We start from the raw sequence: 13,512 nt of genomic DNA on the forward strand, positions 1-13,512 counted from the left end.
ATTAGCTTTCTGTTCTCCTTGTTGTTTGTGTCCCCAGTAACCATCTGGTTCTGGTATGCTGTTTTCAGTGTATAGTTGGATAGACTGATGAACCTTGTTCAAATTATGTGTGAACAAAAATGAGTAACCTCTGAAAGCAAACCCGGAAGGCTTATTTCCAAAATAAAATATACTTAACAAGCATTTTGACTCTTTGGAAGCCTTGTGTCACATGCTCGAAGTTTCCTGAAATCTGATTTATGTAATATTGAAAGTTAATACTTTAAGTTTATAGAAAAAAATATTTGGGAGCATAATTTAAGGCTTACTATTACTTTTCTTGATACCAAGAATACAAAATGGTAATATGCAAATGACAGAGGATGAGATGGTTAGATGGCATCACCAACTCAATGAATATGAGTTTGAGTAAACTCTGGGAGATAGTGAAGAACAGGAAAGCCTGGTGCACTGCAGTCCATGAAGTGGCAAAGAGTTAGACACGACTGGCACCCCACTCCAGTACTCTTGCCTGGGAAACTCCATGGATGGAGGAGCCTGGTAGGCTACAGCCCATGGGGTCGCGAAGAGTCAGACACGACTGAGCGACTTCACTTTCACTTTTCACTTTCATGCACTGGAGAAGGAAATGGCAACCCACTCCAGTGTTCTCGCCTGGAGAATCCCAGGGACGAAGGAGCCTGGTGGGCTGCCGTCTATGGGGTCGCACAGAGTCGGACACGACTGAAGCGACTTAGCAGCAGCAGCAGCAGTGATTGAACAACAACGACAACGATATGCAGAACAGGTTCAGTCATAGAAAACATATTAGGTGTTGGTGATGGACAGGGAAGCCTGGAGTGCTGCAGTCTATGGGGTCGCAAAGAGTCCAGCATGACTGAGCGATTGAACTGAACTGAAACATATTAGGATCCCGGATTTTATATCACATTGCTTTTCTTTCAGGGCTGTTGATGTGTGGGCCATCGGCTGTCTGGTAACTGAAATGCTCATGGGGGAGCCCCTCTTTCCTGGAGATTCTGATATTGATCAGTTATATCATATTATGGTGTGTTTAGGTAAGATTATGCATCTGCATTTTAAATTTTAGTAATTTTTTCCCATGTGTTTTTGTTTGTTTGTACTGATTTTGCAAGTTGTTGGTACGCTAAAGATGATGCATGTTTTGAATGAATATAGGGAGCAAATAGGAAAACCTCATCTCTCTCTCTCTCTCTCTCTCTCTATATATATATATATATATATATATATATACATTCATATGTATATATATTCATTCATTCATCCTCTGCCTGGCTTTTGTCTATCTGACATATGATCCTAATAATGCTTTTACCTGTCCTCCTGCCCAGCTCCTCTCTAAAGAAAAGAGCAAACATTGGATATTTTTCTGCACTTTTGCATTCAGTAAGTCACACATAGAGAGAATACAAATGATCATATTATCTTTGGGTCAGCAAGCATTTGGTATAATATGACTATTACCTCATTCTCATCTTCACATTGAGTGGCACAGGGACTTCCAAGGTAATTTAATCTTGCTTCAGTTAGGACTTTTGCTCTTTGTACTTTGGACAGAATTTCAAAACTGCATTATCAAAGTCTTCTCATATTTGTTGAAATGTCAACTTTCTGTTGGGCGATGGAGTTTGGAAAATGGAAATGATGGGAAATATCTTGAGGATTAAGTGTTCAGGTTAGAAATTCCATAAACAACACAGTAGTTTCTTACAGCAGAATTTTCATATGTATATTTTATATTCAGTCAGTTAGTCAGTTCAGTCACTCAGTCGTGTCCAACTCTTTGCGACCCCATGGACTGCAGCACGCCAACTTTCCTGTCCATTGCCACCTCCCAGAGCTTACTCAAACTCATGTCCATCAAGTCAGTGATGCCATCAAACCATCTCATCCTCTGTCAACCCCTTCTCCTCGCACCTTCAATCTTTCCCAACATCAGGGTCTTTTCCAGTGAATCAGTTTTTCTCATCAGGTGGCCAAAGTATTGGAGTTTCATCTTCAGCATCAGTCCTTCCAATGAATATTCAGGACTGATTTCCTTTAGAATAGATTGATTGGATCTCCTTGCAGTCCAAGGGACTCTCAAGAGTCTTCTCCAACACCACAGTTCAAAAGCGTCAATTCTTCGTTGCTCAGCTTTCTTTATAAACTCCCACATCCATACATGACTACTGGAAAAACCATAGCTTTGACTAGACGGACCTTTGTTGGCAAAGTAATCTCTCTGTCTAGGTTGGTCATAGCTTTTCTTCCAAGGAGTAAGCGTCTTTTAATTTCATGGCTGCAGTCACCATCTGCAGGGATTTTGGAGCTCCCCAAAATAAAGTCTCTCATCTCTCACTGTTTCCATGGTTTCCGCATCTATTTGCCATGATGTGATAGGACCGAATGCCATGATCCTAGTTTTCTGAATGTTGAGTTTTAAGCCAACTTTTTCACTCTCCTCTTTCAAGAGGCTCTTTATTTCTTCTTCGCTTTCTGCCATAAGGGTGGTGTCTTCTGCGTATCTGAGGTTATAGATATTTCTCCCAGCAATCTTGATTCTAGCTTGTGCTTCATCCTGCCTGGTATTTCTCATGATGTACTCTGCATATAAGTTAAATAAGCAAGGTGACAATATACAGCCTTGATGTATTCCTTTCCTGATTTGGAACCAGTCTGTTGTTCCATGTCCAGTTCTAACTGTTGCTTCTTGACCTGCATACAGATTTCTCAGGAGGCAGGTCAGGTGGTCTGGTATTCCCATCTCTTTCAGAATTTTCCAGTTTGTTGTGGTCCACACAGTCAAAGGCTTTGGCGTAGTCAATAATGCAGAAGTAGATGTTTTTCTGGAACTCTCTTGCTTTTTCGATGATACAACGGTTGTTGGCAATTTGATCTCTGGTTCCTCTGCCTTTTCTAAATCCAGAGAACATCTGGAAGTTCACAGTTCACGTACTGTTGAAGTCTGGCTTGGAGAATTTTGAGCATTACTTTACTAGCATGTGAGATGAGTGCAATTGTGGGTAGTTTGAGCATTCTTTGGCATTGCCTTTCTTTGAGATTGGAATGAAAACGTGACTTTTTCCAGTCCTGTGGCCACTGCTGAGTTTTCCAAATTTGCTGGCATATTGAGTGCAGCACTTTCACAGGATCATCTTTTAAGATTTGAAATAGCTCAACTGGAATTCCATCACCTCCACTAGTTTTGTTCGTAGTGATGCTTCCTAAGGCCCACTTGACTTTGCATTCCAGGATGTCTGGCTCTAGGTGATTGATCACACCATCGTGGTTATCTGGGTATTTTATATTAGCTTAGGTGTTAAAATTGAGAGTAAAGACAAAAGTGATTAAATCAGGCCAAAATCACTTGGGTAAAAATTAAATTCTTAAAGAGTGGAATTTATTTATTTAGATTAGATTCTGACCATACAACTATTAGTATTTTCAGTTTGGGTCAGCATTTTGTGCTTTGTTGTTGGAAATAAAGTATTTTTTTTATACAATTATAAGAAATTATGCAGTGTTCTCTACCTGTACTTTTCCTAAGCTCCACCCTCATGTCTTCACGTTTCTACACAGTGGCGTGGGAACTTTTCTGAATGATTATGTTGAGATATGAATGTTAATTTCCTTTGAGTTGACATGTGTCAAAACCACCATAGTGACTGCCAGGCACCACCACAATAAGAGCACTATCTTTGCTTGCTTTTGGTTGCTGAGAGAGTCCCCACTTTACATACTGAGTTCCTCTCATCTCTACTCCACACCACCTGTCCTGTGATGCATAATGACCGAGATGTGTGCCATTCTCACTGCCAGGTAATCTAATTCCAAGACATCAGGAGCTGTTTTATAAAAATCCTGTGTTTGTTGGAGTAAGGTTGCCTGAAATCAAAGAAACGGTACCTCTTGAAAGACGCTATCCCAGACTCTCTGAAGTTGTGATTGATTTAGCAAAGGTAATCAATACTTTTTCTTTGCTCTTTCTGACAGGGAATTTACATTATGGGGATTTGGTTTTCTCTTTTTTTTTCTGGTCTACTTGATCTTTTTGGTCAACAGTTTCCTCTGACAACTTAAATTTTTGTACAGTAAGAAAGGAGAAAGGGGGCGGCAGAGGATGAGATGGTTAGACAGCATCACTGACTCAGTGGACAGGAATTTGAGCTAACACGAGGAGACAGTGGAAGACAGGGAAGCCTGGTGTGCTGCAGTCCATGGGGTCACAAAGAGGTGGATACAACTTAGCCACTGAACAACAACAACAACAACATTAAGAAAGAGTTTAATTTGGTGGGAACAGAGATGGAAGAATGTCAGAGATAAAGGCCTGAAAATTTTGCTTGTTTTTTAAAAAAAATCATTTTGTATTATCTAGCATGTTTTACGGAGTAGGCAATAGCACCCCATTCCAGTACTCTTGCCTGGACAATCCCATGGACGGAGGAGCCTGGTAGGCTGCCGTCTATGGGGTCGCACAGAGTCGGGCACGACTGAAGCGACTTAGCAGCAGCAGCAGTAGCGGCATGTTTTAAGTGTGAAAACATTCCCATAATGATGTGTTTTTAATGTTTAACATTTAAAATGCAGGCCTTGTATAAATGGAAAAGAGAAGAAGATAGGATAAGAAAATGAAAAGACGAGTAGAGACGTATTAAAGTCTAGGGCTTTAATTTAAAGTATTAAGGTCTACAGATCATGATCTGTAGTAGAGCATTAAAAAGGGGCTTTTGTTCAACCAGTAGATTCACTGGAGCTAATTTTTACATGATCATCACCTTTGCTTGTATTTAATTGAGGAAGATATTAGGGACATTCTCACTGATCAAATTCTCACGGATCAAATTGTTTCTAAAAGTGGACCTTTTGGAATTATTAGCTCAAAAAATTTCATTAGTTAGGACTGTCCTAGAGTGTTGTTTTGTTATTTTTGGGGGGGTGGCCCACACCATGTGGCATGTGAGATCTTGGATCTTGGTTCCCTGACCAGGGATCAAACCCAAACTCGTGCCGTCTGCTGTGAAAGCACAAAGTCTTAACCACTGGACCACCAGGGAGGTCTCTGTCCTAAAGTGTCAGCAAAATAAATATCTCTAAAAGAGCAGGGTCACATAACATTTAGCTAAGATATTTTTTGCTTTTTTTCTTCTTTAAATAACTCATTTTAAAAAAGCTTGGTAAGCTTATGAATACTTACAACAAGTTCTTAGAAAAATACATTGTTATTTTTCTATATAATGTAACAGATCCAAATATTCTTTATTGATACTAGCTTTATGATCTGTCTATAAAGAGATTTAAAAGGAATAAAGGTAAAACAATTGTCCAACTTATGTCCCTTATGGTAGAATCATATGACTTTTTAAATATTTTATTATAGGAAATCTTAAACATAGAAAAGGAAGTAGAAAAAATAGTGGTGTAATTAACCCCCATAAGCTGGTCATTAGCTACAATGGTAAAAATCTTTGGAAAATATTTCTTCTGTCCTATCCACACATTTAGCAATTTTTTTTTCTCAGCAGTTTTTTTACTGTGTGGCCTGTGGGATCTTCTTTCCTTGACTAGGAATTGAACCTAGCCAAATGTGCCCCCTTAGTGGAACCACAGAGCCTTAAGCACTGGACCACTAGGGAATTCCCTCAGCAACATTTTTTTGGAGTATTTTGAAGCAAATTACAGATATTATTGTATTTCACTTACAAATACCTTAATTATTTGTATAATTTTCTTGTTCTTGTAAAGCTACTTATTGAGTCCCTTCTATTTTTACTAGCTGTGAGTGGTCCCGTTGGGTCAGAGCAAGATATAATAAAATCTATATGAAATGAAGATAAAATGAAATCATCTATGTCAAGTATCTAACACAATAATAAGCTCAGAGTAGGTCCCTTCCCTTCCATTCTGCAAGTACTGTAAATTTAAAAAATTCTCAAAAATTTCTTAATATAAAATGTCTAATCAGTGCTCAAAGTTTCATTAATTTTCTCATAATTCCATTTTATAGTTTACATTAGGATCCACATGAAGTCTAGAGATCACAATTGGTTGATATGTCTCTTAAGACACTTAATTTACAAGCTCCTCTTCACCTCTTAGTTTTTTATTTAAACCTTGCCATTTATCTGTTAAAGAAAATAGGTTGCTTGTCCCATAGAATTTTTCACATAGTATAGTTTAATGTGTTCCTTCGTGTCCCATATTTTGTATAAACTCATAGAAGAGCTAGAGCTTGATCAGAATTAGGTTGAATTTTTGGCAAGAGTACTTCATAAGAGGTTTGTATATTCAGAGATGCTGAATGTTTGGTGGTCTTTCTTTTTGTGATATTAGCAGTCTTTGGTGGTCACTATCTAGATTTGTGCTTTATTCCTTATCACTTATTATAGATGTTTAAAATTCATTGACTCTGGAGAGGAATTGTCTATGTTTAGATATGTAAATGTAGGCAGTTTTTCTTTGATATGAACTATATATATATTCCTTTGTTTCCCAGAAATGCTTACATATTGACCCAGACAAAAGGCCCTTCTGTGCTGAGCTCCTGCACCATGATTTCTTCCATATGGATGGATTTGCTGAGAGGTATGGTACTATGTCGGAGAAGGCAATGGCACCATGTCGGAGAAGGCAATGGCACCCCAACCCCACTCCAGTACTCTTGCCTGGAAAATCCCATGGAGGGAGGAGCCTGGTAGGCTGCAGTCCATGAGGTTGCTAAGAGTCGGACACAACTGAGCAACTTCACTTTTCGCTTTCATGCATTGGAGAAGGAAATGGCAACCCACTCCAGTATTCTTGCCTGGAGAATCCCAGGGACGGGGGAGCCTGGTGGTCTTCCGTCTATGGGGTCGCACAGAGTCGGGCACGACTGAAGTGACTTAGCAGCAGCAGCAGCATGGTACTATGTGTTCTATGTCATGTCAACCTAGAGTCAAAGTAAGGCCCCCATAGCTGTACATAACAGTAACAAACAGTATTTCTTTACCTACTTATTCTAACAGGATCTCAAATATTTACCACCCTACCTCCATTCACCCTTAGCAACAACACATTCCTAGGAGTGGTCCCCTGCATTCACTAAGTTAGGGCTCTTGGTTTTCATGAAGCAGTCCCTTCATGCCATTCTTTCTCTTTCCCTGTGGTGACCTCTATCATTCAGGTCACTGATTTCTGGTTTTGCTACCAGCTGTGTGATGCTATCATCTTGGATCCTGATGCATTTGCAAAGGTGTCATCTCCTGTTGCTGCTGAACTTACACCACGCCCAGTCCTATGACACTGCTGACTCTGTGAATGCACATGGAGCCCTTGATGTGCCAAACCTGTGGGTGCCAGAGTAGCTGGCATGGTCTCCTGTGCTGCTTCAGCTGCTGGCATCAGTGCGGCTGACAGAGTGGCAATGACATTGCTTTATGTTTTTGCCAATCTATTTATTATGTAACTTAGTAAAAGATAATTGGATCCTTATGTTTGCTTCCACATTCAATTTCTTATGATATGTTGTTTTGGCTGAAATATACAGAGAAACTGTGGCCTCACATAAATATGTAGTTGGAAAATGGAAGAGAATTTTGATAGTTGTTTTAGATCACCATGGGTATTTTTCTTTGATTCCATACCAAAAAACTTTGATACTGTACCAAAACTTGACAGCAGTAGTTTCTTGAAGGTTGCTTGTATTGTGGAATCTGCAACCATATCAATGAACTTCTTTTCCCATTACATTAAAATCCAATTGTCTGTCTTGTACTTTGAGTAGATCTTTTACTCATACATGCTTTTGTAGAATCATTCATTAGTCATTTGGAAAATACTCTTTTGCTAAGTTATGCAGAGCTTTATTTAATAATGTTGACGTTTCATTAGGCTATATAAAAAAGTCACAGTCTCATCAGAAAAACCTTTAGTATTAGGAATCTGCTAAGTTCACAGTAGTGGATACAAGTTGAATGAAATTCTAATTTTTTTATAAAAATGTGAATTTTATCATTAATGCAAGTATTATTGGATTTTTCCTTGAAGTAACACACTCCTTTGTTCATTTTTTAAAAGAAAATATCTGCTGAATACCCCAAGTCTGAGTAGTAACAATTTTTCAGTCAGTTTTTCAAGTAATAATGTTCCATGAAGAAAGTGGCTAGTTTAGCTTGTAACTCAACCAGCTACACAAGTGCTTTTCTTAAGACAACCATTGCACTTTAATTTGCAGCAGAGGTACCTTTTCAGGGGTATAGACTTAATAATGTATATATATATATATGTATATATATATATATATATATTTTTTTTTTTTTACTGTTCCATCAGGGACATTCTTAAACAAAACTGCCCCCTCCTCAACTTAAATGTGAGGACTTGTAACTAGGAAGACTATAATAAAGTTTGTGTAGGTTTGTAAAGTTTTGTACCTCTGTAAAGTTTGGTGCCTCTGCTTCAATTTTGGTAAGGTGCCTGCAGTTTCATTTGCTTTTCATTTCATCAAATGTCAGCATAGTGAAAAAAGAAGTCACCTTCATAATAAGATAAGAGCTTTGATCTTATGAACCTCCTGAAAGGTTTTCAGAGATCCCCAGTGGTCTGCAGAAACCTCATTTCTCATTTTGAATAACACAGTCTAGTTTAATACTCAGTTCTTAAAGATAAGTATCTTGAACACCAGTTTTTCCTAGATTTATCTGTTTCATACAATCTTACCGACAAATTTATTTTTATGTAGGTTTCCTCAGGAACTGCAGTTAAAAGTACAGAAAGATGCCAGAAACATTTCTTTATCTAAAAAATCTCAAATCAGAAAGAAGGAAAAGGAAAAGGATGAGTCCTTGGGTAAAGAGAGAAAAACACTTGTGGTACAGGTAAATTTCCATGTTTTAATGCATATTAAATTTTAAATTTAATATATCCTTAAATTTGAGGGGGGTATGGGATATTGAAGATCTTAAAAGTTTCCTGAGTGGTTAACAAGTTCACTTTTAGCTTAGTTATAAAAATGTATTTTCTGTAGACATTACCTCTTTTAAAAAAAATCTTAGGATATCAGATACTGAGTGCCTACTGTACACAAGTCTGTGCACTAGGGCTTCTCAGGAAATCATATGCATTCAAGAACATTTAGACATGTATGTGTCTAATATATAAATACATATACCATTTTTCCCCCTTAGATAATAGCAGAGAAAAATATAATTTTTAGAATTTTATATAAAGTAGAGCATTTAAAAATTGAGATTTGGGTACTCAATTTATTTGAAATTTACTTTTCTTGGTAAATTATCCAGAATCTGTTCTCAGTAAGATAATTCAAATCTATAACCAACTCACTCACATTTTCTCAAATGAACCCAAAGAAGAAAGAGGACTCAATTTTGTGTTCTCTGACTCTAAATACATGAGAACAAAAGTCAGCATGCTTGAGTCCTCTTTCATTGTTTTCCACTGAAATATAATTTGATATGTGTATACCTGCTTATGGGTATACATAATTTTTTAAAAAGTTATTTATTTTTGACTGCGCTGGTCTTCTTTGCTGCGTGTGGGCTGCCTCTAGTTGCAGTGAGTGGGGGCTACCCTCTAGTTGCAGTGTGTGGGCTTCTCACTGCACAGGCTTCTCTTATTGTGGAGCATGGACTCTAGGGCATGAGCTCAGCAGTTGCAGTACTCGGGCTTCAGTAGTTGTGGCGTACAGCCTTAATTGCCCCTTGGCAAGTAGAATCTTCCTGAATTAGGGACTGAACCTGTGTCTCCTGCATTGGCAGGCAGATTCTCAATTACTGGACCACCAGGGAAGTTCTGTGTATATATCATTAAATCTGATATATATATGTCAGAGCTAGTGTGAGTTGCATTTTCATTTGAAATAGGTGTCTGACTGAGAATCCCAGGTTTAGTTTTAATTCCATAGGTAGAATAAGAAAAACCGGAGCACAAGAAGTTGATGTCTCTGGAATTCTGCTTTTGTTGACAAGTACTTCATAGGAAAAGGTGATTTTTCCTTCTCCTCAGATCATTAATGTTGTTCACATTTTATAACAGGATACCAATGCTGATCCCCAAATTAAGGATTCTAAAGTATTTAAAATAAAAGGATCAAAAACAGATGGAGAAAAAGTGGAAAAAACGAGTCGAGCTTCAAATGCCAGCTGTCTCAATGACAATGGGATGAGCCCCGTCAAAATAGTGCCTTCAACAAGCCTCCGAGATTGCAGCAATGGCAGCATGGACCAAACAAGAAATCCAGGCATGGCGATTCCCCCACTCACACACAATCTTTCTGCAACAGCTCCCACTATTACTTCTGGAATGGGAACTATCTCAGGAATTCAGAGTTACAGGTATGAATTAGGAAAATAAGAACAAAATGTTCTTACATATTTATAAGCTGCAAATATTTATCAGTCCAACCACCTGCATTATTACTCTTAGACTTCTGGATACTCTTCATTCTTTTTTTTTTAAATTATTTATTTATTTGGCTGTGCGAGGTCTTACTTGCAAAACACAGGACCTTTCGTTGCAGTGCACAGACTCTCTAATTGTGTCACACCAGCTTTAGAGGGCACAGCTCAGTAGTTGAGGTGCACAGGCTTAGTTGCTCTGTGGCATGTGGGATCTTAGTTCCCTGACCAGGAATTGAACCTACATCCCCCGCAATGCAAGGCAGATTCTTAACCACTAGACCACCAGGGAAGTCTCTGCTATTCCTTTTTGTCAGGTTGCTGTTTCAAAAGACTTCTTGGCCAATGTGATGAAAATTATTAGCGTTTGATCAAAAAATTTACCGAGTCCTAAGAAAATAGAGTTGTATTATTTAAGGTGAAGAGACTCTATAGCTATTTAGTCTAATAACACAAAAAGAGGTTGTCATAATAAAAGAAATAATTGGTTTTGCATGTCTGCTGCTGCATGGTGTGGCTGTGGGCATTTAGTAGTTCAGTTCAGTTCAGTTCAGTCCCTCAGTCGTGTCTGACTCTTTGAGACCCCATGGACTACAGCAAGCCAGGCCTCCCCATCCATCACCAACTCCCAGAGTTTACTCAAACTCATGTCCATTGAGTCGGTGATGCCATCCAACCATCTCATCCTCTGTCATCCTCTTCTCCTCTTGCCTTCAATCTTTCCCAGCATCAGGGTCTTTTCAAATGAGTCAGCTCTTTGCATCAGGTGGCCAAAGTATTGGAGTTTCAGCTTCAGCATCAGTCCTTCCAGTGAACACTCAGGACTGATCTCCTTTAGGATGGACTGGTTGGATCTCTTTGCAGTCCAAGGGATTCTCAAGAGTCTTCTCCAACACCACAGTTCAAATTTTCCACAGTTTGTTGTGATTCACAGTCAAAGGCTTTGGCATAGTCAATAAAGCAGAAGGAGATGTTTTTCTGGAACTCTCTTGCTTTTTCAATGATCCAACGGTTGTTGGCAATTTGATCTCTGGTTCCTCTTGTCTTTTCTAAATCCAGCTTGAACATCTGGAAGTTCATGGTTCACGTATTGTTGAAGCCTGGCTTGGAGTATTACTTTACTAGTGTGTGAGATGAGTGCAATTGTGCAGTAGTTTGAGCATTCTTTGGCATTGCCTTTCTTAGAGATTGGAATGAAAAGAATAGACAATAAATTCTGATTAAACTACATGTCACTTGATGGTAGGTTTTTGTTCAGTCACTAAGTCGTGTCCAACTCTCTGTGACCCCAGGACTGCAGCACGCCAGGATTCCCTGTCCTTCACTGTCTCCTGGAGTTTGCTCAAATTCATGTCTGTTCATGTCACTTGGTGTTGGGTCATTTAATTTTATGCTTGAAAAAAATAATTACTGCTGATTCTAACGTAAATTTTTTTGTTGTTTTTGTTACAGAGTGGATGAGAAAACCAAAAAGTATTGTATTCCATTTGTTAAACCAAATAAACATTCTCCACCAGGAGCTTATAATATTAATGTGACTGCATTGGTAAGTGGACTGTTCTCAGTGGTAGAAGAGCAAGCATTAGTCATTTCTAGATTTTATTACTATTAAACATGGTAGTGAAGAACTGAGAGTTTTGTTGGGAGACACATCATAATGTAGAAACTTAACCATGTGTATATCATCCCAGCCTGTCAAAGTCAAGTTGAAGTTTTATAAATCTAGAAATTTAAATGTAAGATGTTATTATTATATAGAATGGATAAGCAACAATGTCCTACTGTATAGCACAAGGAACTATATTTAATATCCTGAGATAAACCATAACGGAAAGGAATATAAAAAAGAATGTATATGTAACTGAATCATTTTCCTGTACAGCAGAAATTAACACAACATTGTAAATCAACTATACTTCAGTCAAAAAGATGTTATTATTAAAATGACATGTTTTAATTTTTTTCAGTAATCATAAATTTTCTTAACCTAATTAATATTTGGTGATCAGTACTTTTATAGAGTAGATGAAAAGGTAAGTTATCTTATCTCACCCAGATCATATTTCTGGTAGAAATAGTCTGTTTATTCACTTAACAGATATTTATTATCTATTAAGCAGAAAACACTGGAGAAGAATAAGTTAATCTTTTTTTTCAAGGAGCTCGTGGTCTAGTAGAGAATAAACAAATTAAAACATAGTGTCAGATTGCAGTAGTAGAATCATGTCAAGGTTCAGAGGTCTTCTGAAGGTTTAAAGGAGTATTATTAGACCAGAAGGCTTCTTTTAAAAGTTAAGTTGAAAAAAAAAAAAAAGAAAAAGAAAAAAAAAGTTAAGTTGAATCATCATCATTGCTCTTCCACTCACAACCCTCTGTTGGCTTCTTATCTCTGAGAAAAACCAAAGTGCTTTCAGGGCCTTTTGGTCCCTGAGTGATTTACGCTCGCCACCCCTCCATCCCACTCCTGGCTACTCTCATTTTTGATCCCTCCAGTCCATCCAGCTTGATGGCTCAGTGGTTAAGAATCTACCTGCCAATGCAGGAGACACAGGTTCAGTCCCTGGGTTGGGAAGATCCCTGGGAGTAAGAAATGATAACCCACTCCAGTATTCTTGCTTGGGAAATCCCATGGACATAGGAGCCTGGGGGCTCATGGGTTTGCAAAAGAGTCAGCCATGACTTAGAAACTAAACAAGTCCAATCACATTGATTTCCTTGCTATTCCTAGAACATGGCTAGACATGCTCCCACATTTGAGTTTTTGCACTTGCTGTTTCCTCTCTTTTAGAGTATCCTTACCCCAGATAATCCAAAGAATTTGCTTTCTCTCCTTCTTCACTTTCATGAAATATTGTGAAGTCTTCTCAAATATTTTAACTCATTTTGTCTCCTATTATTTTCTCCCCTCCCCTTGTTTAATTCCCTACCCCTGATTGCCTTACCTGACATCCTCTGTATTCTCTTATTTATATATTGTCTGTCTTTCCCTGCTACCCCTTTCCCTGAATGGAAACTTCCCAGGAGAGATTTGTGCTTTCTTTGTTTTCATTACTGTTCTACCCCACACCTTGAGTGGTGTCACATGCATTTAAACTGCTTAAGAAATGTGGTGAAT

General features: G+C 38.2%; 1 protein-coding gene across 5 annotated transcripts in view; it reads left to right on the plus strand.

Annotated features, from left to right (window-relative positions):
- Nucleotides 1-13,512, plus strand: part of CDKL2 (cyclin dependent kinase like 2) — a 42,317-nt gene that overhangs the window by 17,125 nt on the left and 11,680 nt on the right. For all 5 annotated transcript variants that reach the window (XM_081586159.1, XM_081586142.1, XM_081586179.1 and 2 more), the window contains exons 5-10: nucleotides 946-1,058; nucleotides 3,823-3,962; nucleotides 6,500-6,588; nucleotides 8,723-8,858; nucleotides 10,036-10,334; nucleotides 11,850-11,943. In XM_081586159.1, coding sequence (XP_081442285.1) covers nucleotides 946-1,058; nucleotides 3,823-3,962; nucleotides 6,500-6,588; nucleotides 8,723-8,858; nucleotides 10,036-10,334; nucleotides 11,850-11,943 — 871 coding nt within the window. The remainder of the gene's footprint in view (nucleotides 1-945; nucleotides 1,059-3,822; nucleotides 3,963-6,499; nucleotides 6,589-8,722; nucleotides 8,859-10,035; nucleotides 10,335-11,849; nucleotides 11,944-13,512) is intronic.

Source organism: Giraffa tippelskirchi, chromosome 1, assembly GCF_054371585.1.
Source record: "Giraffa tippelskirchi isolate mGirTip1 chromosome 1, T2T-mGirTip1v1.2.pri, whole genome shotgun sequence".
Classification (NCBI taxonomy): domain Eukaryota; kingdom Metazoa; phylum Chordata; class Mammalia; order Artiodactyla; family Giraffidae; genus Giraffa; species Giraffa tippelskirchi.